At 47.4% G+C, this 23,168-nt stretch overlaps 1 protein-coding gene across 1 annotated transcript in view; it reads left to right on the forward strand.

Annotated features, from left to right (window-relative positions):
• Window positions 1-21,082, forward strand: part of LOC119449654 (lysosomal alpha-glucosidase) — a 39,163-nt gene extending 18,081 nt beyond the window's left edge. Inside the window, exons 10-20 of the mRNA XM_037712875.2 lie at window positions 1,050-1,166; window positions 2,579-2,778; window positions 3,118-3,251; window positions 6,449-6,600; window positions 11,101-11,249; window positions 13,176-13,260; window positions 14,506-14,693; window positions 18,046-18,134; window positions 19,836-19,894; window positions 19,965-20,108; window positions 20,925-21,082. Of these exons, the coding sequence (XP_037568803.1) occupies window positions 1,050-1,166; window positions 2,579-2,778; window positions 3,118-3,251; window positions 6,449-6,600; window positions 11,101-11,249; window positions 13,176-13,260; window positions 14,506-14,693; window positions 18,046-18,134; window positions 19,836-19,894; window positions 19,965-20,108; window positions 20,925-20,987 (1,380 nt within the window). The 3' untranslated portion in view covers window positions 20,988-21,082. The remainder of the gene's footprint in view (window positions 1-1,049; window positions 1,167-2,578; window positions 2,779-3,117; window positions 3,252-6,448; window positions 6,601-11,100; window positions 11,250-13,175; window positions 13,261-14,505; window positions 14,694-18,045; window positions 18,135-19,835; window positions 19,895-19,964; window positions 20,109-20,924) is intronic.
• The last annotated feature ends 2,086 nt before the right edge of the window (window positions 21,083-23,168 follow it).

A 23,168-nucleotide genomic window follows, 5' to 3' on the forward strand; every position in this document is an offset into this window, starting at 1 on the left:
AGTCACTGATTGCTAATTGAGAACGTCTTCAGAGTAATAGTATTAGGCATAACCATTATTGGTATAATCATTATCTCCAGAAGCATCAAAAGCCTTCTCGCACTTTCACTGCGAGACGAAGGCCGTTAAAGCACAAAAATGCAAAGTATGTAGCTGCCACACCTTTCTTGATATAATTTCTGGAAAGAATAAGAAGCTAGCCTTGCATGAACTGTATACACTTTTCTTTCTCCTATCAATCTGCTCAAAGAGAAACGTTCTTGTTTAGTAAAGCGGCTGGCCCTAGTCTTCAGCTCATCAAGCGAATACATACTGCATTAGCGGCCTAATATTGTTTCATTCACTGACAGTCCACATACTTCATCCGGTATCGTAGAGCGACGCTTCTCTTCTAAAGACAAACAAACCACTTAGTCTAGAATTCGAGCGCTAGCTTCATCGCTGGCTTTTAACGCAGTAATTTTTGCACAATATTGCAAGGCGCACATTGTTTCCGACTAACGCGCAAATAGTAAATGTGTCTAATGGATATATATGTTTAGGTTACACAAGCTCCTCAAGCTTGGCTGCCAAGTCAAGCAATGGAAGGCGTTGTGAGCTTAGATTCCACCGTCACCCGCGTGCTGGGCCGCTATCTTGTACGCGTTCGAAAAGCCGACGTTCGGTTTCGTCTCACGGGATTGTCCAGGCCGCGCCAACACCGCGGCCTAGGCTAGCCTAGGCCAATCGCGTGAGGCGAAACCGAACGTCGGCTTTTCAAACACGTACAAGATAGCGGCCCTGCCGTCAAACTCGCCAACTGCATTGCAATGGACGGTTAGTCGCAAAGCCTAATTTTAATCCTGACGCTGACCATTAACCTAGCTTTAAAGTGTAAAGTGACGCGGTTGTGATGGCAATGAAAGTTTTGTTCAGTATTATTTTATGCACCTTCAAGTTGTATTTAAGATAAGCGAGGTGGCTTGAAAACGTTGTTTTAAACAAACGTTAGGCTTTCATCTATATAACGGCAGCTGCTCTAGCATCACCCCGCATTCTCTACTCGACAGGTTTGGAATGACAAGAGCAGCGTGTTCCCCGACTTCAGCCACCCCAATGCGACGGCCTACTGGATGAAGCAGTTCGCCAGGTTTCACAATCAGATCCCTTTCGATGGCGCCTGGATTGTGAGTATTCCACTCACTTTCTCTCTCAGTTGAAAGATAAGGCAAAGTACATTTCTTTCGCTGCTCGAGAAGATTATAGCTGAGTGTGACTCTTCCCCTAGAATAACCCGATTCAGCAGCTGACTATTCGGTGTTTCAGTGTAATCTATGGTAGATCCTTGTAGCATAGTACTGCACTTCATAATCGGGTGTCCCCTGCGTGATGGCACTACGGAAGCGCCACTACTTCAATGAGAGCCCTGCATTTTCCGCATGCATCCGTTCGCGATGTTCTGACGGTGGACAATCAAAGGCCGACTGGCACCGTTAACTACTCGGTTGTCTTGCGCGCGCCGATTGACTCGGCATACACATGCGCTCTTGCTGCGTGTGGATGCTGGAACTGAAGGAACTAAAGCACGCAAAAATTTCGCATGTGAGAGAGGAAAAGGCCGGGAAAAGACTGGGAAATTTATCAACTAAGATCGCACTCCGTTGGTTGGAAAACCGTTCACTTGCAAAAACCGTTCCGAAAGCAGTCTGTTGTTTAAACTGCTTTGTACTGGCACGTACAAAATCTATACGTTTCTTGAACACCTTAGGCCGGACTACCACCCAGAGTGAGCGCTCGTTTTGTATAGTTCTCTTTTTGCCCCGAGTCATTTATTTGCTATCACAGCGACAGCGTGTGAAATATATCGTTGACTTGACGCGCTGCTGGTAAATTCAGTGCCTGGGGTGGTTTTATGCGATATTCTGTGCAAAGAGCAATGTAAACTTGAGTTATGTATGACAAATGATTCACTTCACGGCAAAAATACAGTTTTCGCCATAGAATCTTGTATCAACAGTCACTCACCCCTACGGGGAAAACGGTGCAGTTTACGCTTCTAAATCGTATGAGTTTACTGGTTTCATCAGCTAGAAAACTTTACACTAACATATGGATGTAATAATTCACGGTAGCGTGCTGGACAGAAACACACAGACAGGCACGCCTATAAGCTTCAACATTCCCGACGTAATCTTTTGAGAATATTTCTAAAGGAGGTGCGCTGAAACTTCAACAAGCTGAAACATCAAATCATCACATGACTTATTTTCTCCACTGAATATGGCGTGAACCAGAAGCTTTACCATTCGGTTCTTGTACGTGCACTCACTTGTGTAGCAAAATTGTGAAAGAGAGAGAGAGAGATCTTATTAAAGATAATAAAATAAACAAAGGCAACCCCTGTGGAGCGAAAGAGAACAATAAGTGTTAGTAGAAAGCTAGTTTGTGCGGTCCTTTTTACATTAGACATAACGGTCCTGCATGTGTCAGAACGAGGGAACCTGCTATGAAGATTATTCTGACGACGAGGCAGTGAATCACTATAAGGCCGATATCAAAAGGCGTGAAAAACGGCGACGGTCGCTTCCTTATCATGCAGGACATGAATGAACCATCCAATTTCTACGATGGTCACAAGGACGGCTGCCCTCCGAACCAGAAAGAAGAACAGCCGCCGTACGTTCCAGGCGGAGAGAAGCTGTGTGCAAAGACCCTTTGCATGAGTGACCGTCACTACATCTCGTCCCACTACAATGTCCACAACATCTACTCCCAGTTGGAGGCCAGAGCGACGTACAAGTATGTTAATAGAGAGTAAATGCAAAACGACTGCAGTATACAATTATATGAGACGCAAGCCTTTGACAATAGGTTACATCGAATCTTCCTTGTCTGCGTAAGGAAAGTTAGTTAGCAAATTAGAAAAATGGCCGCATTGTGTGGTAGCGTTTAGGGGTTCTGTGTAGGTTTGATTAAGCGGCGGGCAAGAAAAGTACAAACGTATTATTCAGCAGTGCACTAAATCTCCAACTAAATGACATATTACACCTGCCCAAAATTTTTCATCGATACTGCGTCACTTCTGGAATCTGGCTATGCGAATGGCGAGCTGTAGTATTTTCTTTTTGTCGTGCATAGAGCCCTCGTTCAGGTCCGCCAGAAACGACCCTTTATCATTTCCCGGGCGACATCACCAGGACAATCTGTGTGGTCGGGCCACTGGTCTGGAGACATCAGCTCTTCGTGGGAGGATATGAAACTCAGCATTCCCAGTGAGTATTGCACATTTTAAATTCTGCTTAACGCTGTATAAGACAATGATGCAAACAACAGTACAGGTGCCACCTGTAGTATGTACACATCTAGGCAGTTGACGAAAAGCTTGAAGCGGTGCCTCAGCCATCCAGTTTCAGTAATGCATGTAACAAAACCTTGCACTCGGCCGCGCAACGCTTGAAACAGCGAAGCTGGGCGATCGTAGCCGCGAAGTGCGCGCGAACATTTCGTTTTATTACTCATGGTGAGGATAATTTCTTTTCGCACGTCTCGGACTTACGGCCGTCACTGCGCGTTGCATAGCGCAGCTTGCAACACCGACACCGCGTTCCAGGAGACCCGCTCCGTGAATGCCTCTCTCTCTCTCTCTTAGCGCGCAAAACTCCTTAACCTCGCTTCACCTCGCAGAGGCTTTTTTTCACTCCTCACTGTTTAATTCCCATTATCCCTTCCTCGTGCAGTACTGTTGAGGTGGCCTCTAATCGAGAGACAGTTACAGTGCTGCACTTTTATCTTCCTCTCTCGAATAAAATCCACCTCGCAGAGCACGAGCGTACGAACGCGCCAGCTGTGGACGAAGACGACGACGCTCGAACGCAATCATATAGTGCGCATAAATGCACGCTGAGCAAAGTGGCTGTATAGCCTAGTCAACTCGTCAGCCGATTTGTTTTTCTCCGAGATGTAGATGACACGTTTCTCAGAACTATGATTCAACTAAGGCTGGGTAAAGTGTTACCGGAATTTGTTGTGTCTTCGGTGTGTGAGCAAGGACCAGTACGGGGATATCTAAAAGTAGTAGTTACATCTTTCCGTTTCTTATCGGTACGCTTTTCTTTGCAATACTTGACCGAGGTGTCACGTAAGAAACTGTATAAAGACCTCGTTTATGTGTTTTTTTCCAGTGCCATTGCAACGTGAATTATACTGTGTAGGCCCAGGAAAAGATGTCTTGAAACGCGTTAAAAGAATGCTTGTTGCACCAGGGGTTAAAACCTTTTTTTAGGGGCGAAGCTCCTTATAGCGGCACCCGTTCGTCCCCGTCGTCGTCGTCGTAGTAGTAGTGTGTAACCAGTCTGAGAAAAAAATCACAGCATATCCACGGGGTGAATGATGATGAGTGGGCGAAGCTCCGGAGGGAATCATCGGATCTCCCGCTTAAGGGGACGCTAGCACAAACGCGTTAGAAACGTGCAGTACTCTCTAGTAAGGGGGAGCGGCCACAGCGTCTTACGCAGCCATTTACACATGCCGGAACGTGCACCGCGTTTGCCGACGCCATCACATGACTGCTGAGAGAGTATACCCCCCGTATTCATAAACGCTCCTCGACTTGAACTTGACTTGCCACCGCTTTGGGCAGCGCGCTCGAAACGCGTTGAAGGTAAGGCGGAGAGGCCACAGCGTCTTACACCAGCTTCTTACACGGGCCGTAACGCGCTAGCTGAGACTTCAAGATCTTGCAGATTCGCTTGACTTGGCCGTGGAATAGCTTGGCAGCTCCGAACAACGTGAGGACTTCCAGAAGCACGAGACCTCTTCTTAAGCAGTACCCTAATAATCTTGCATGACATGTCGCAATGGCGATATGGTTGAAGTTTGGTCACTGAACAAACACATGGAAGGGCCAATGAAAAGAGCATTCCTAAATTTGAACCACGAATAATCTGGCCCAGCGGCACGTATTACTCAGTATTAAACGTGCCAATAAAAATGTTGCAGTGGCTTAGCTCGGCTATGCCAGGATATACGTAGCGTTAGCAAAGGTTCAGCTGATTATTCTTAGCTTTCCTGGTTGTCTAGATTGTCAAGGATTAGCTTGATTGTCATGCTTACTGCGGCTCCAATGACACACACGCGGTATACGTATTATGTGACACATGTATATAGCCTTCTTCTGTTCATTCCTCCTACGCTCAACCGCAAATTGTCAGGCAACTACTTCGGGATCCGATGAGTCAAGCTTCTCCGTTCTTCTGCGCTGTTGAGCAGCATTTGCGCTCTCCTTCTCCATGGCTATACCACACTGGCAAACGCCAGTCAGAAGCGCAGCGGCTCCAGCGCAGTGTCAGACGGCGACTGCACAGCGAGCGCGCGCCGGCGCCAGTGCGTCTACCACGGCTACGACGTCACTCCTCTGGAATGCGCAGACCGGCGGCGGTGAGTCGCGTGCGGCGGCAGCGGAGTGCGCGAGAGGTGCCGGCTTCGGTGGCTCCGGTGCCCAAGCCGTGTGACATCACTGATCCTTGCGCATGCGCAGCACGGCTCTTGATGTGCCGCGCGAAACGGGCTTGGCTAGGCCAGTGTAGCTAACGCTACAAAATGTCGCAGTTTCACCCGAAAGGCGAAGCATCAATTGCGATAGCAACTTAGTAGAGAGCTAAGGAGAGTAGTTTTATCAGCTGTATAAAATTGGACATGCAACGCGCAGAACTGTTGTCGACGCCGTCGCCGTTTTTCCCGCGTTCGCACCGAACGCGCGCGGCGTTGCTGACTGTTGCCAGGGCCTCTGGGGGCGGCTCGGAGGTCTTCGACGAGATGAGAACGGGAAACTCGTCGAGGAGCGTCGGAAGTCTTTACCACCGTCTCGCCTCGCAACCTTTTTATATAAATGCGCATTTGGTGCCGCAGCTAAACGTTGCCTCCCCTCCCTTCCTCCCGTCCCCCACTGCCTTTCGCGCGACGGAAGACGTCGCGTTTGCTCTATCAATAACATACAATCACGCGATCATCGGTTTCATTTCGAGCTGGCGATTTCAAAGTGCGGGATGCTTAAGAAACAAAGATGAGCACAGATGGCCTAAAACGATATTTACAGTCAAACAGAGGTGCCAGTGGCTGCCTACCGAGACAGACCGAGTAGGAGCAACGTCTTCCGATTGTGTGTTGGATGGCCAAAAAATAGCACACTGTACAGAATTTTATGCCATGAGAGTGAGAGCATGTGGAAGTTTGCGTATGTGCAAATGTCGCGACTATACGTAAATTAATATACGCTAAAAGCCCGTTATTATTTCACCTTCGCAATATGGCTAGATGGTTTTAGTATATCGAATCCAATCTGATTCGTAAGCATTATTAAGATATCGCGGTCTTTGTTATAAATATGACAATGCCGTAACCTAAGAGTGTGTTATTTTCGCAGATACTAGCTGGCGTCTTGTAAAAAAATATTTTTGCATTCGGCTTTCAGATATTCTGAGCTTTGGCATGTACGGAATGCCACTCATTGGGGCAGACATATGCGGTTTCAACGGGAACACAACTGTCGAGCTGTGCGCCCGCTGGCACACGCTGGGAGCCTTTTACCCATTTTCCAGGAATCACAACACCGACGATGGAATTGTAAGTTTTCACAATTGCAATGCAGGAAGTTTTACGAGAGACACGTTCTTCACTTCTTTATAAAGGTACTTTGTAATCCGTCCATAATGGCAGGGAACGTTTCATTTCTTCCTACTATGTGCACGTACAGTCGCCCGATTCTTTAACAGTCCCGCGCGAGCATCAAATGGCCAGCCGATCAACACCTTCTAACGGCACGAACCGACGCAATCAGCAAGAGCAAGATATACCAGCAAGAGATCTACAAGTTGCTGCTCAACTGGTCGCTTCATGTCGTTAGAAGGCGCTCACTGGCCGGCCCCGGGGACTATCCAAGAATCGGATGACTGTACATCTAGTGCATGATTTGTTAAAGAGGTTTTGGGCCTCCCACGTCTTTTCTTATGCAGTAAACAGTCGTACAAATATTTATTTATAAATTTCATAAAATCTAATTTATAACAATGCATAATTAAAACATGACCTTCTTTCATAGTCATCCTATGCATTGAATAGAACCTATCCCACCACAAAACATTCGTACCATTCTCTAATAAGAACTTGTTCCATGACTCTTTTGTTCTCTAACCGGGTAACAAATTTAACCACCGGCGTACCTACCATCCCCGAAACAACCAATGCAATGGCAATATAAGGCTGCAGTTGAACATTATTGGCATTGTTATCAGCGGAATCGTTTTGTTCTTGTATTGTATATTTGAAACCCATTCCCTTCTGTGCAGCATTCGGAGCTTGAATGTATTCAACTAAAAAGGTTACCATGCGCTTGTTCTCCTTCTGGATTCTCAAAAAACTCTTAGCGACAAAAGAGAACAAGGGTAATTTGTTTTAACGCATAGGGCCACTATAGATTCCAACACTATCGGATGATTCCGTTGCGCGTATTATAAATTAAATTAAATGCACGTCCCAAAGCAGCCCCTCAGTTATACAGGGACGGCTACGCTCGTCCGCAGCATCAGCTGCTGCGGCGTGTGTGACGGGGACCACTGCTCCTCCAAAGGGCGATGGCGAGCGGCTACGAGTAAGGCTCGATGTGACGCTCCCTTGGGTGTTGTCGCCGCTAACACTGGTGGCACGACTTCCCAGCGACGAAGGGCCGCTCTCATCGTTGGTGAAACGAAAGCGTGAGAAAAAAAAAATGTCACAGTTTCGCCCTAAGGGCGAAGCAATGAATGCGATAGCAACACAGCAATGTGACACGAAGTAAGGTGAGCGGCTTTGGTAGCAATATGAATTGTAGTAAACATGAGCTGATTAAGTAAGGAGGTGTGCTGCGGCGTAAGTAGACCGACATGAAGAGAGACTCGATGACCACGAGAAGGCGCGTGTGAAACGGTGGTGTTGATGAGAAGCGCTTCCCGTGGGCAGCGCGTGCGAAGGGACACACCTGTAGCGCTGCACTGCCGACCCGGGCAGCATTGCATGTGTAGCGTGCGTTGGAAAATGTGGCCCGACTATTACTAACTGATTGAACAAACGTGGTGTGAGCGCGCACAAACAAACATGAATAGATCACACTGAATGACTGCAGACAACGACTGTCAAAACGCTGGCAGCAAGCGCATACGCCGCAGCAACGGGCGAAGTTACGTGCGGTCCATCGCTTCAACGGAAACTGAGCGGCGAATGCACGGCGCATAAAGGTCAGAGCCGTGTGGAGATAAGCGACGGTGCGAGCGAGCGACGAGCGCGGTTGTTGGCAGAGTAGAAGTGCGCTATATAGAGGGGCTTTAGTCCCATCTAAAGTCCCTATATAGTAAAAGTACCGCCATGTACTCTTTCCTCCGCCGTCTCCTCTCCTAAAGCGCTTGCTTTTTTCTTTGATTTTTGCATGCGAAAGCAAGTCGACGGTGGCGACCCTAGGAAGTCCACGTTGAGGCTTTCAGGTCGGGCGCGCGTCGCCATCGTCACCGGAGTGACTTTCAACACGGCTCTGAGGCGGAAAAAGAAAAGAACATAAAAAAGTCAGAGCGCGCGCGTGGAGATTGTAGAAAGGGGGTGAAAAGTTGGGTTAAGTGCAACGCGATAACTGTCTCTCAATATAGGACACCTCAACCGCGTTGCACAGGGGGGGATGGGGGTTGAGAGTTGGAATAGAGGAGAGAAGGAACAGTCAATATCATCGTCCAATCGGAGATACAGGAGAGAGAGAAGCGGCGTTGATCAAAGGATGGCGGTACTTTTCTAATAAAGGGACTTTAGATGGGACTAAGTCCCTCTATTAGAAAAGTACCGCCATCCTTTGATCAACGCCGCTTCTCTCTCAGAAGCGGCGTTGGTCAAAGGATGGCGGTACTTTTCTAATATAGGGACATTAGATGGGACTAAAGTCCTACTTAAGTTACTCGCGTAAAGACTAAAGTTTCGCGTGTACGCAGTTTATAATCTGGTAACCTACCAGCACTTTGCTGCATGGTAGGTTACTTTGCTACACTGCCGATCCGGGCAGCATTGCATGTGTAGCGTGCGTTGGAAAATGTGGCCCGACTACTACTAACTGAATGAACAAGCGTGGTGTGAGCGCGCACAAGCAAACATAAATAGATCACACTGAATGACCGCAGACAACGACTGTCAAAACGCTGGCAGCAAGCGCATATACGTCGCAGCGGGCGAAGGTACGTGCGGTCTATCGCTGCAACGGAAACTGAGCGGCTAATGCACAGCGCATAGACAAGGTCAGAGCCGTGTGGAGATAAGAGACAGTGCGGCCGGCGAGCGACGAGCGCGGTTGTTGGCAGAGTAGAAGTGCCCCCCCCCCCCCCCCCCCCCGCTCCCTCCGGCGCTGCCGTCCCGCTTCCTTGCTTGCGCGTGGGAGATTGAGTGGGAAGTTCCCCTTGCGCCCGGTTGCAAGATAGGCCTTTGGTGCCGGAGCGCAACGTCGCCCCGCCTCCCTCCCTCCCTCCCATACCCCCACGCGCAACGGTCGCGTTTGCTTTCCGCCGTGCGTTCGCTTTTCGTGATAGCGTGCGTCCCCCGCGCGCTACCGCTCGAGCATACGGCGCGCGGCGATGATGTTATCTATACGGAACCTCACGGCGACGGCGACGGCGACGACGCCGGCGACGCCGAGGGCAGAAATCCAGTTTAAGTGTCCATATAATTGCTATCGCAATAAAAAACGTAGTGCCGAACAAGACGGGCTGTGCGTTGACGTCGGGTACGATATATGGCGCCAGAGTAGCGCGCATCGTCGATATGGAAACAAAGCGCTGCATGAGCGGAGGTCTGTCTGCGGCGGCTGCTGTGAATCGCAACCACGCGTCACCCACGCGCTGCCTCTCTTACTTTCTTGACAAAACGTCGTTTTATGCATTGAAGCACGAAAGTAACTGGAACGCCAACGCATTTCTCCGCAAAGTTCGGGAATTAATATCTCGAAACTGGTGCCATCCTGAGAATTCGTTACAAGTAGATACGCCTTGCGAACTCCACGGCTAGAACTTGCTAATTGCAATATGGGCCATAAGGTAATTAGTTAAAAACTTCAAAGTGATTTTTGCTACTTAGTCGATTATGCATTTCATTTTGTTGTGCAAGTAATGTCCTCCTCTTCGAGTAGACCAGCTCATGAACTAGAATTGTGCTGTGCCGCAGGCAACTGTCAGAAATTTTTGAGAAAGTTCGCTGAAGCACCCTGTTTGTGACAGACGCATCAGTGACGCGCGCCTGATTACTTTAATACACCAGGATACACTAGGTTCAATTCATGAAAATCTCAATGCGCAGGCGTTTTCGCGCTTATGCTCCCGTCAGCATGTGCCGTTGCAGCCTTAGATCCGCCCGCAGCTTCATGGTCACCAGGACGAGGCCACAGCCAGCGATACTTAAAGGCACCCTCAAGAAAGGCACTAAATTGTTTACATTGATAATGTATTCCTAAGGAACTCCACGTTTGTTGATCTCGTTACTATAGGTTGATTATTACAACAAAAAATAACGGTCCAAGTTCTCTTTTTTTTCGAATTCACGGTCCTGTTGGTCACGTGGGTCGCGTGGCCGCGGTCTCAGCGTCTTGCAGAACGGGCGCCTAATTATAGTATGTTGCAAAATGCGGTGCCGAAGGTGAACAGCTACGTGCGCGTTAACGCTAAGCGTGACACAACAACTGTAAGATTGAAGAACGTAAGCGTTTTATTGCGCGTGCTTGGACATAAAATAAATGTGCAAGCGCCGTGTGTCTCTTAGCATACAGCCTTTAATTGAAACTTTCAAAGAAAGCTTTCTTTAGCGTAAATTCTAACAAGCGCGTTGGATCTGCCATAATGTTCTTTTTATACAACGTGCACTAATTTCTGCGTTCGGTTTTAGATGTCTGGAAGCGCGACGTTCTCTAAACACGCTGCTACTCTTTTCGCACTGGCACTGTAATTCGTATAGATTTGGGTGCCTGCACGAAAACTTTGCGTAAAGGCTTGGCTCCTCTGTTTAAAATAAATGTGTGCACACGTGCGTATTTGATGCTGTCAACTATGAGCGAAATTTCTTTATTCGCAGGACCAAGACCCTTTCAGCCTCGGCGAAACTGTGATCAAAGCTGCATCAGAGAACTTGGCCACCCGCTATTTGTTGATCCCTTACCTGTATACGCTGTTCTACAGGAGCCATGTCTATGGAGAGACGGTCGCCCGGCCCCTTTTCTTTGAGTGAGCAAAATATGGTAGAACGCTTTCATTTTGATGATACGAACCGCTCCAAGGTCTGCTGCTGCTGTAGTTAGAATTCATTGCAGTTCATTGCACTTATTCATCGCTCGGCTGTTCGAATGCCATTCATGAATTAAGATACAAAATTATCTATCACAACTGTACTAACTGTTAAAAGACTCGCTATTAGCCAAATTCCAATTATAATTTGATGTCTTCTTCGTCGGTTTGGATGCAGTGTGTCCTGGGGTGGCTTGCACGAACATTTAATTAAAATTTAATCATAGGGTTTTACTTGCCAAAACCACGATCTGATTATGAGGCACGCCGTAGTGGGGGACTCCGGAATAATTTGGACCAATTGGGGTTCTTTAACGTGCAACTAAATATAAGTACACGGGTGTTTTCGCAGTTCGGCCTCATCGGCACGACCAATTAACAACGAAAATAATAACGATTCTATTAACACGTTATAAAAGCTCCCTAGATTACCACCGCTAACCAACAGTTTATTAAAAGTACTGGTTGGAAAAGCCCACCTCCTACGGTCGCCTCCTAACGGTCGCCTCCTAACAAACCTCCTAACAAACGGTCGCCTCCTAACCCAGAATATTGTGGAACTCAGGCGACAAACTCGTGGCCAATGTAACTTAAAGACTGTAGCTCTCGGCTTGAGTTTACAAGTAGGTATTGTAAAGAGGACTTTCACAGAAGACACAGTAAAAAAAAAATTACACGAGAGCGCCAGATTATCAAACGTCCTATTAAACATTTGGAGGACGCTCAAGCTTCGCCTTCAGAGTCGAACGCAATATCATTCAAAGATCCCTGAATGCTTGTCAGGCTTCCCGGCAACTGCAGATTTTTTTTCTACACCTTCGCCTCTGCGCGCCGCTGCCGTTTTACGCTGCCGAGGACGCGAGCGCCATCTGCATGGTGTTTTTGCAAGTAACCTACCCGGGCGCGACGCTGTATGAATGGCAGAAATGCTGGAAAAGGGGTTTGTGTTTGAGTTTCCTTGTAATAGAATTATCTTTTCTCGTATACTCAAATTGCAATCCAACGCTATAATGTCTGTAGGTTGTGGTTAAGTCGTACTTTACAATTTTCCTGCCGAATTTTACTTTGAGAAATCCAATTAGTTCACTAACGCCTCTGCGCCACGCGGAGGGCCTGCGTAGTCGGGGTGGTTCAGGATGGTTTTGTCAGCCGCGGACGCTGACGCCGTCACCGACACCGACCCCCTTAACGCTATCGCGTTAAAACCTGTACACTTCATAACGCTGCTTAATTTGAGTAGATCATGGAAAAGAACAGACACAACTAAAACCTTTGTGAATCTGTTTTTTTACACCGATTTAGACACGTGCACGAGCATGATTATATGTATTACAAAGAAGCACGTAAATCTAGCTGTTTTTTATTTCTTTTTTAACGTGCTTTTCATTCCCAGTCGCATGGAATTTTCTTTTTTTCTTTTTTTTTTGCTGCACAACATGTGTTACTAACACACGCGCTTTCCATTTCATAGATTAAAGAGGCTGCCAATAATTAATGCGGTTCAAAAAGATCAACAGGCTTCGCGCCGTCGTTTATTTTCTAACGAACCAAACATAGACTTGCCTATCGAAACGAGTGTAGGCGAGACTTTCTGAGGCACTTCATCCTTGTTTGTAACTTTTATACCATATGCTACTCGACCTGTCGGCCCCCCTTCTTAATAAACCAAATATTGTTAGATATTCACTAAAGAAAGACGTGCCCGGAGGGACGCCGGCTGCTGTTTTTCCTTGAGGGGACACAGATTTTGTACGTTGCGGTTGCCTTGATGCATGTGGTTACAGCTTCGCAGCACTAGTTATTATGCCGAGCTTAGAGAAAATTTTGAGCGCAGTTGTCACGCGTTGGATATTCGGTTGCGTGCAGATTCCCGGACGACCCCAACACTTACGACATCGACGAGCAGTTCATGTGGGGATCAGCCTTTCTGTTCAATCCGGCACTGTACCAGGTAAGTAGCGGGTTCCATATTAATCTGTTTTAATACCAGCGAGCACAGTACGCGCATCAGCACGATGCCATAAAAATTTCAAGACTCATTTTTTTTCTCTTGCAACACCAGAAGTCGCGTTGATGATCACGTGCCACAACAATGAATTTTTTTTCTCTTACGAAGTCGAACGCTCTCCGTTCTAAATATTCAGGGATGGCAAGAGTAATGGCAACTAGCAAAACATATAGAGATTTCGAAGCATTCATGAAATAGGTTTGTAGTTGGAAGCAAAAAAAAAAAAACAGATAGAATTCACAGTAAAGTAGATAACTCGCCCACGTTTTTAACTACTTAAAGACAGCCGATGAAAATATAGGGAGAATAGAACGGGATAAGTACAACAGGAGCCGATGAACAGTCGGTAACGCACCGAAGAGGCTGAACCACGCGGCGGCTGGAAGCTACCGAATCCGGCTAACATCCATGGTTAGAACCAGTGCTTACAGTCAGGATCCGGGGAGCAACATTGTGGCCATCTGTGCACGCAGCTATCGGCACAATGTAAGAAGTGCAGGCGCCTGAGCGCAAGCTAACGCGGCGAGGATTACGTTGGGAGTGCGAATGGGAAACTCTTTGCGATCGTGTATGTGCTGAAATACTCCACGTGCAGGCAAAAAGAAAAAGAAAAGAAAAGCATTGTTTACTCCCTACATGATCCAATGATTTCCATCTTCGATACCTTCTTAAATGGAACTGCTTAAGCCTCGAATTGTACGTTATTGTCGCATGGATACTCGCAGAAAAGAACAGAAAAGCACTTTGATAAAGAGGTTACACAGCCGGAAACTTTTCAATTTTAAGCTTCAACGATGTTTTACGAAAATCAACCCATCTATAATTGATAATCAGGCTTCGTTGGTGTCCGTTTAGGCTAATAGCATAAAGCCTCCAGGAAGACAAAACAAACATGAGTGGACGCAGAAAGCCATTGCATAGAGCGCTGCCGGAGCTCGTTGCGTACACTCAGAGGAAGTTTGAGTCATGCGTCGTTCTTTTGTGGTCCGTCTTCTTGAGAGCCCACAGCGCCGTCGCGATTGCAACGACGCCATCCACAAAAGCTTCATCTTTAGAGCTCTGTTTTGTTAAAAAAAATAATCTTGAATGCCTATAAAAGGTATGTTTAAATATGAATACAAGTAGGTGTGCTGCTTCGTCGTACATTTGCACGACTCATTACCCGATTTTCCTGGCACTTCTGCGCAGGGACAAACCGAAGTCAACGCCTATGTGCCCGCCGGGCTTTGGTACGATCTGCACTCCGGAATCACAGTGAAAGTCGACAGCGGTACCCGCATTACTTTCCCCGCTGCTCTGAAAGACCAGATGAACATCCTCGTTCGCGGAGGACACATCATCGCCGTGGCGACGAGCGCCACGACTACAGAGGATCAGTAAGAACATCTCAGACGCCCATATAAAGGCGGTATTTTAATTTTGGGTAAAAAGGCATTGAGCGAGCCGCCAGAGTGCTACTACACTCTAGCCGGAGGAAAGCTTATAGACCTCACAACCTCGGCTAGCCGGCGCTACTGCGCGCCTTCAGAAGTGCCCCCAATGTTTAAAAAGTCGCGGTTTCGCCTGAAAGGCGAATCATTAGTTACAAGAAAGTTATACGAAGTCGGGTTAGTAGATTTATCAGCTGCATACACTTCTGCAAACATTCGCGTACTAACTAAATTAACATGCACCTTGTGACGTGCGAACATGCAAACACGAAGACATCCCACTCGATGACCGCGGGCACTCACTCTCAGAACGCTGGCGTAATGAACAGCGGCGCCAGCGGCGGGTGAATTCTCCTCTTCGTGCTGCCTCTCGCTTCAATGCGACACTGGCGCGCGAGAACACGGCACACATGAAGCCATCAGCTATATCGAGTCGCCTAGAATTGGAACCCATCGATTACCTCCAAGAGAGTCTGCGCGCGGCCGCGCGGCCGCAGCCGTATAGTAGGAGAGGAGATGTGTACTAACATTTCGCCGCTCTCCTCACTTGCGCACGTGCGAAGACGGTGCGCACTCTACCCGCCTTCCTCCGCCCGCGCGCGAAAAGACGCCGCCGCATCAAGCTACCACGGAGGAAGGAAAAAGACTTCCTTCGCAAAGCGAATTCCTCCACGCAAGTTACATCGAACTGATATCGCAATTATGGCCTCCGAGATCTGCGCGTGCAAGTCTCGGAGAGCTTTAGAGCGATTTATTATAATAATGACTTACAGATGATCGCAAATGTGCAATTAAGTGTTTTAACTGATTTAAGACAAACAGTGAGCAATTGTCAATTGAGTAAATTACTACAGTCGAATTTCTGTCACGCGGTCGCCTCACAGGCTCTACCCGTGGTCTTGCGAGACCACGGGTAGAGTTTTCAGAAAATACCCTTAATATTCGCCATTTAAATTGCTACCAAAACATGCTATTGCTTTTACTGTATTTCCACAATACCCATAATTGACCACGGCAATGTTTCTCATCGGCTGGTCTTGCAGCGCGCTTCTTCCCGGAAGAGGCCAGCATTGCGTGAACGCGCACGTAAGTACGAAGCTTACTAAACTTTATCGCTGCGTACGTAAGGGTCACTCCATTTATCGCAAGACATGTATGAAACGAAGGCACGCGAGCAAAGAGATGCACGATTTGACTGGTGTACAGCACGGCGCTAGGCTCAGCTCTGAATTTCTCTGAAATAAGCAGTTTCAGGGGCTGGTCTCAGTGGTCTTCGTGTTCTAGAGGCTGTTGTGGCACTCAGTGACATAAAAATGCTATTTACGAAGCTTGCGGGATGACGAGGCCACGCTTGCCGAAGTGTAAACACAAACACCGACAGCACGCACTCCAACGCAAACGGCCATGTGGTTGCTCCGACGGGAACGGAGGCGACCCGAGACGTTGGAATCTTTCCGCAAGGGGAACAATCGGCGCTGGTGTCGCGTACGGAAACTTGAGGTTGTCTCGTCTATACGGGACGCCGAGGGAGCTCAGCTTCTTACGTGTGAAGCGGCAACTCGTAGATACATTTATTGTGGTAGCAATTATATCGACCCTCCAGGCGCATTTCCACCGTCGTCTTCACCGTCGTCGTCGCCGTGATGTTCCGTATAAAGTCCGAGGGCGATAACATCGTCGCCGCGCCCCGTATGTTGTATACGTGTGTCAGCGAAAGCGTACGAAGGTGAGCCGCGATGGCAGATCAATCTCGCGCGCGCAAGGGGAAAAAAATTTAACTATGTGGTTTTACGTTCCAAAACCACGATCTGATTATGAGGCGCGCGGTAGTGGCGAACTTGGGAATAATTTGGACTACCTGGGGTTCTTTAACGTGCGCGCGGAAAGCGGGGATGAAGCGTGCCATCTTCAGTCGCACGCAAGGCATCGGGTGGAAGGGAGTGAGGGGGAGGGGCGCGTTTTACTCCGGCGGCTGCTGCGTATGACACGGCCGCGCGGGCCCTATCTTCAAAGCCATCGGCGATGAGTACAGAGTCTAGGTGCACCGAGGGATAATAGCTTCCTGTGCTCTGTGTTCTCGCCGCTTAGTTCACGTTAAAGCGAGAGGCAGCACGAAGGTCAATTCGCTTGCTGCTGCTGCCGCGCTTCCTCACTCCAGCGTTTTGAAAGCGAGTTACCGCGGTCATCTGGTGCGATGTGTTAATGTTTGCTTGTGCGCGCGTGAACACCATGCTTGTTAATTTAGTTAGTAAGCGAATGTTTACAAGTTCCTACGGCCGATAAAGCTACTAATCTTGCTTCGTATAGCTGTCTACTAATTTGCTATCGCAATCGATGTCACAGTATCGCCTTTCGAGCGATACTGTGACTTTTTTGATATGATCATATTTATTTGTTTATTTATTCCTTTATTTACTTATTTATTTTAACCTCGGGGTTTGCACATTACAGAGGGGAGTGGCATATTATAGACCAAAATTAGAAAACAGTTGATACAATAATAATAAGCAGCATGAACAATCAGCAAACTTATGCAAAAACGTACAGCTGCAATAAAACGACAAAAACAAAAGGAAACAGAAAAATGTAGCAATATAAATTCAGGATATACATGTAAAAACAAACAAACAAGCTAGCCCAGAAGAACAAATTAAGTAAAAATTAAAGAGCACAATCAAGCAATGGTAAGTATGTTATTGAAAAAACTCTTAAAGCGCGAGGTATCCGTGATAGCAGTAGCTGCTGCTGTCAGCTGATTCCATTCGGAGGTGGTTCGAGGTAAAAATTAATGTGAATAGGTCACAGTTCTGCAACGATGAACATAAACTTTCTGTAGGTGGTCAAAAATGATTCCATTATGAAAGGAGGGGATTTAACAAACTGTTCCCAAAGAGTGAGCCCGGATACTTTATGCCGAATTACAGGCTCTGGAAGGTTAAGCTTTGACTTCATCATGATAACACTGGCTGTGCGGCTATAATTGGATAAGATGAAGGGAATGGAACGGTTCTGCACTCCAAGTTTGTTTATCAGTGTAGTGCCGCAGGGATCCCAGATTAATGATGCGTATTCATGTGGCGGAAGAATGCAAGTGGTGTAGAGAAGATTTTAAGGTGATGGGGGTACTATATAGAAGTTTCTTCTAAAGTACCCAAGTGAGTGGTTAGCTTTATAGTTGATATAAATATACTTTATACATACCACACTAATTACACTACACAGCGTTATTCATCGAAGCCTCTTAAAAGGGACTTCATCTTCTAAAGTGGCGTCTCACTAATTGTGGTGCGCTTTGCAGGCGGCAGAAGCCTTTGTTCTTGCTTGTCGCACTTGACAAGGATGGCACTGCAAAAGGAGAACTCTTCTGGGATGACGGGGACTCTCTAGGTGAGCTCGTACAGCATATTAGAACGTTGCCAGAATTGTATGTATCTCGCGAGGGGGTGCAGGCTTATAGCATCAGAGACAAAACGCACTTCAATGAACTAAGAGTACACAAACTAACCAACATTTCAAATAAATTGGATTTCTTCCTGCTTGTCTCGCCAACCGTAAAAGCTAACAGTCTAAAGCAAGGCCAGTATAACGTAATACTATTCCAAATCGGCCATTAGCCCACCGTAATAGGTCGAATAATCAGGGTCCAGCCACTATGGGCAGAGTCCGAGCCATTCTGACCTAACACGGATGGCTAATGGCCGATTTGGAATAAAAACAGATTGGAATAGTATTACTTTATACAAGCCCATGTATACAATCAGCCCGTTAGTTCGACGGGAACGACGACTGCATGGCCATGGACCTCGCCCGACATGTTCTACATGTCGGGCGATGACGTAGTTTTTGTTTTAATCTGACACTGTAAGTCTGCGAAGATTTATATACAGCCATAAACTGCTTCTACGGAAACGTCCCTCGTATGCTACAAGTAAGACTTCTGAAGCTGTTCGTGAATGGCGAAGTTCGCTTCAAGCGGGGCCGTTTTAAGTGGGTTCGATGTTTGCGCAAGGCCTTTACGTGTTCACTACCGAACGCAAACAAGGTGAAATACAGGGCATAAACGCAACACATAGAAGCGCTACAGTTATGTGTCGTTCTTCCGTTGCAAGCGCTGACCTTCAGATGGTAGGTTTTCTTCACAGTCGTGTGAAAGACGCACTCCTCTAGATGCAGACTCGAAGTCCGACATATAAGGAAAGTCCACTAGCTTTTTTTATTTTTATTCGATAAAGCCGTTATTGCACAGGTCATCTACAGGACGCGTTAAAAGGTGACGTAATGGTGGGCGGAACATTTTTAGAGCGGAACTATTAGGCGCCCGTACCTGCTGGGCTCGTTGGCGTCGCGTAAAGGAGCGAACGAGCACAGAAAAAGGATGAAAAGGCAAACGCGGAGCGCGGGTGAAAGAATGCGATAGCGAAGACAGCGCGATGACGAAAACGGTGCGGCGAAAGCGTGAGAAGAAGAGCGTAGTGCCGCGCACGATGGGCTTTGCGGAGAAGATTGCTACGAGGTCGCGCCAGAGTAGCGCGCGTCATCTGTATAGAAACAAAGCGCTGCATGAGCGGAGGTCTGTCTGCAGTGGCTGTTGTGAATCGCGCCCGCGCGTAACGATTAGCGAGGCTGTCGCGGAACACGTCGCTCCGTTTGCAACGTGCCGCACGAGACAGATTGTCCTTGCCAGCCAATATATCGCGAAATGAAAACACGTATACAGCTGCGCTCAAATTTCGCATTAGGGAGTGTCGTAATCGTCGGTTAATTTTTTTTCACTGCTGTCTAAACGAGAAAGAATCAAAACCAAAAGAAAGCTCCTGCTACTAAAAGTATAGACTATACTTTGACCGTTACTAAATACGTTTCTTTAGAAACACCGAGTAAGAGAGAACCGACAATTCAGACTATATGATCTCATCACGAATTAGAAATGTGCATACAAAAGAATTATGTATATTTTTAGAAGATATCTACGCGAATCACATCGGTACATCGCTTCTTCACACTGCTTTACTAATAAACTGCTATATATTTCTCAAGAAAGTAAGAACGTATATCTAAAGGCAGAATTTTTCTGAATCGTTGTTTCAGATACCATAGAAAAAGGAAAATACAACCTGTTCAATTTTTCTACAAACTGGGCACAAAAGGTAAGCGTTCACTGAGCTTCCGTTCATACAGACAGCACTAACCAGCTGTACATGACAAATGTCCCGACAGGTGGTGACTTCTGTATCACCCATGAAAAGTGGCTTCGAAGAGAAACCTGTAGTGGATTTAGTTATCGTCGCCGGTGTTTCGCAAGTGCCCAACAACGTTACCATCGGAACCAGAAGCCTGCCCTTCTCTTACTCTAGCAACAAGGTAAAGAAAGTTCTCCCCTGGCGCTTAAGATGTCAAGCTTTGTTTATAACAGCGCCGCTATGAATTAAAATTCGAACAACGGGTAAATGCGCTTGCGCATTTACCGTCGTTTGCCGCGTAACTGTGATTTTTTTTTTATTTTAACAGTTCCATCTCGAGCTTAACATACGAACTAGGGGTAACTACGGTTGCACTGCACATAGTGAAGGCGCGCTGAAGAGAGAAAAAAAAATCAGTTTAGGCTGATAAAGTATTAATTGGAAAGTCTATTTTCTTTCACATTGCGGTAACAATTTGATCACTTAAGATAAAAAAAAAGGCCAAGCTGCCTTTTCTTTTTTTTTTTTCAAATTGGCGCCTAAACCCTAACGCACGGGTGTCAATCCATTTTCTGGTATTTAGAATGTTGCGGTACATTGTACGTTTTCGAAACTTGTCAAGTTCAGTCCCAGAGTCATTTAGTGTACGATGTAGTTCATTCTTACCCACAAGATAACTGGGCCTGACCAGGCGTCATTAAAATTCATTACATCACCGTAAGCAGGTGCGGGAACTTCAATGCGGTGTCGCGCTACCCCGTCTTGTTTTCGGCGTATTTTGTCGCTTATCAGGCCTCCTCTCCCAGTAGGAGTGGCTTATTATTTTTTTGGGGGGGTATTCTATAAAAATTTTTTACTAATACAGCCGTACTTCATTTTCTCTTAAGTGTCTCCTTAAGGTCAACGTGAGCCACAGTTCAATATCGTTTCAGCGTGAGCAGCGCACGTCGCAACGCCAAATTTAGCACTACATTGATTTTTTCTTTTTCTTTTTCAGATGCTCGTCATACCTGACATCAACCAGCGCATGGACCAAGGCTTCGAGATAAACTGGTCCTAGTGATATGTCACTTCACGAGCTGCAATTTCAATCCCTGTTCGACGGATGTGTCAAACCTTGTAGAACCAAACATATAAACCACATAAACAAAATTCGCAAGAGCGTCAACAGCATTAGCCGCGCCCAATTATATGCGGTAGAAGCCTTGTGGGAACTTATTAATTGCTTTTAACGTCCCAAAGCAAGTTACAGATATGGAAGAACGGGGAACGAAAGAATATGCTCCTCGTCGTATGCTCCGCTGCTTAAGCTCCGAAGAATATGCTCCGCTGATGAAGTGCATGCCCTGTACTCGACGCGCCCAAAGGGCGCGTATACTTACTCCGCGCAGAAGGAAAAGTAGAAGGAAAGGGGAGGACTAGTAGTACGAAAGGGAAGGAAAAATAGTAGGAAAGGGAAGATAGTAGGTCAGTACACACACGACAAGCTTCGCTTACCCCCATTTTCTCGGCAGGGGAAGGGCTGGTAATTTTTTTTAAATTTTTTATTAGATTTTTTTTACATTTGAGAACCAAATTTTGGGCTGGGGTGTAAAATTCAATGTACCTTGTCTCAGAAATAAAGAAAAGATAGTATGACCGTGAAATTCTGCACACTAATTCCACATGATAGTGGCTTTAACGCGAACCTTAAAAAATGAGTTCCTACATTCATCTCGCAAGAAAAAAAAATATTGCACTCACTTGTCACGTACGGTAAGAGAGACTTCCCAGTTAAGATTTTTTTAATTATCTGCTTATCAAAGTTTTAAGTTCACACTATTTGCAAGTGAGCTCAGCATAATCTGAGAGAACTTCAGCGTAATCGGTCAGATAGAATTTTCCAGAAAATGTACATCAAGGTTCGAAAAAGTTCAAAAAGTGATATTGAGAAAAACACAATTTTGTTTATCTTCAAATCCCAGAGGGCGCTGTTTTCGGCGCCATTTTTAAATGGCTTCGAGCGCTCCTGCGCACTCGCCTCCACACGGTTTTGCTTCGCACGGTTTGCATTGCTTTATTGCGATAGCAATTATATGGACACTTCAACCGGATTTCTGCCGTCGTCGTCGCCATCGCCGTAAGGTTCCGTATAGATTCCAAGGGCGATAAAACCGTCGCCGCGCGCCGTATGCGCGCGTCCCCCGCGTGAAAGCGCGCGGGGGACGCGCGCTATCACGGAGAGCGAACGCACGGCGGAAAGCAAACGCGACTGTCGCGCGAAAGGCCGGGGGGGTATGGGAGGGAGGGAGGGAGGCGGGGCGACGCTGTGCTGCTTCACCAAATGCTTATCTTGCAACCGGGCGCAAGGGGAACTGGCCATCTCCCACGCGAAAGCAAGAAAGCGGGAAGGCAGCGCGGGAGTGAGGGGCGGGGCAGCTTCTCCTCCGCAAACTACTTCTCTGCACTTTGCCCGGCGCTGGCGGTCGCCCGCACCGTCTCTCATCTCCACACGACTCTGACCTTTGTATGCGCTGTGCATTCGCCGCTCAGTTTCCGTTGAAGTGATAGACCGCACGAACCTTCGCTCGCTGCGGCGGCTGCGCTTGCTGCCAGCGTTTTGACAATGGTTGTCGTGAGGCTCCGAATAGATTTCAAGGGTGATAAAATCGTCGCCGCGCGCCGCATGCGCGAGCGAAAGCGCGCGGGGGACGCGCGCTATCGGAGGGCGAAGCCCCCCCCCCCCCCCCCCCCCCGCCTCCGCGCGCTATCACGGAGAGCGAACGCTCGGCGGAAAGCAAACGTGGGGGTATGGGAGGGAGGGAGGCGGGGCGGCGCTGTGCTCCGGCACCAAAGGCGTATCTTGCCACTCAATCTCCCACGCGAAAGCAACAAAGCGGGAAGAGGGGGGGAAGGGGGGCAGCTTCTCCTTTGCCAACAACTTCTTTGCGCTTTGCCCGGGGATGCCGGTTGTCCGCACCGTCTCTTATCTCCACACAGCTCTGACCTTTGTATGCGCTGTGCATTCGCCGCTCAGTTTCCAGTTGAAGCGATAGACCGCGCGAACCTGCGCTTGCTGCCAGCGTTTTGACAGTCGTTGGCTGCGGTCATTCAGTGTGATCTACTCATGTTTGCTTGTGCGCGCTGACTCCAGGCTTGTTAATTCAGTTAGCAAGCGAATGTGCCCAAGTTTATGCAGCCGATAAAACTACTATCCCTCCTCTGAATAGCTCTAATTTGCTATCGCAATTGATGCTTCGCC

This window comes from Dermacentor silvarum, chromosome 4 (genome assembly GCF_013339745.2).
Source record: "Dermacentor silvarum isolate Dsil-2018 chromosome 4, BIME_Dsil_1.4, whole genome shotgun sequence".
Lineage (NCBI taxonomy): Eukaryota > Metazoa > Arthropoda > Arachnida > Ixodida > Ixodidae > Dermacentor > Dermacentor silvarum.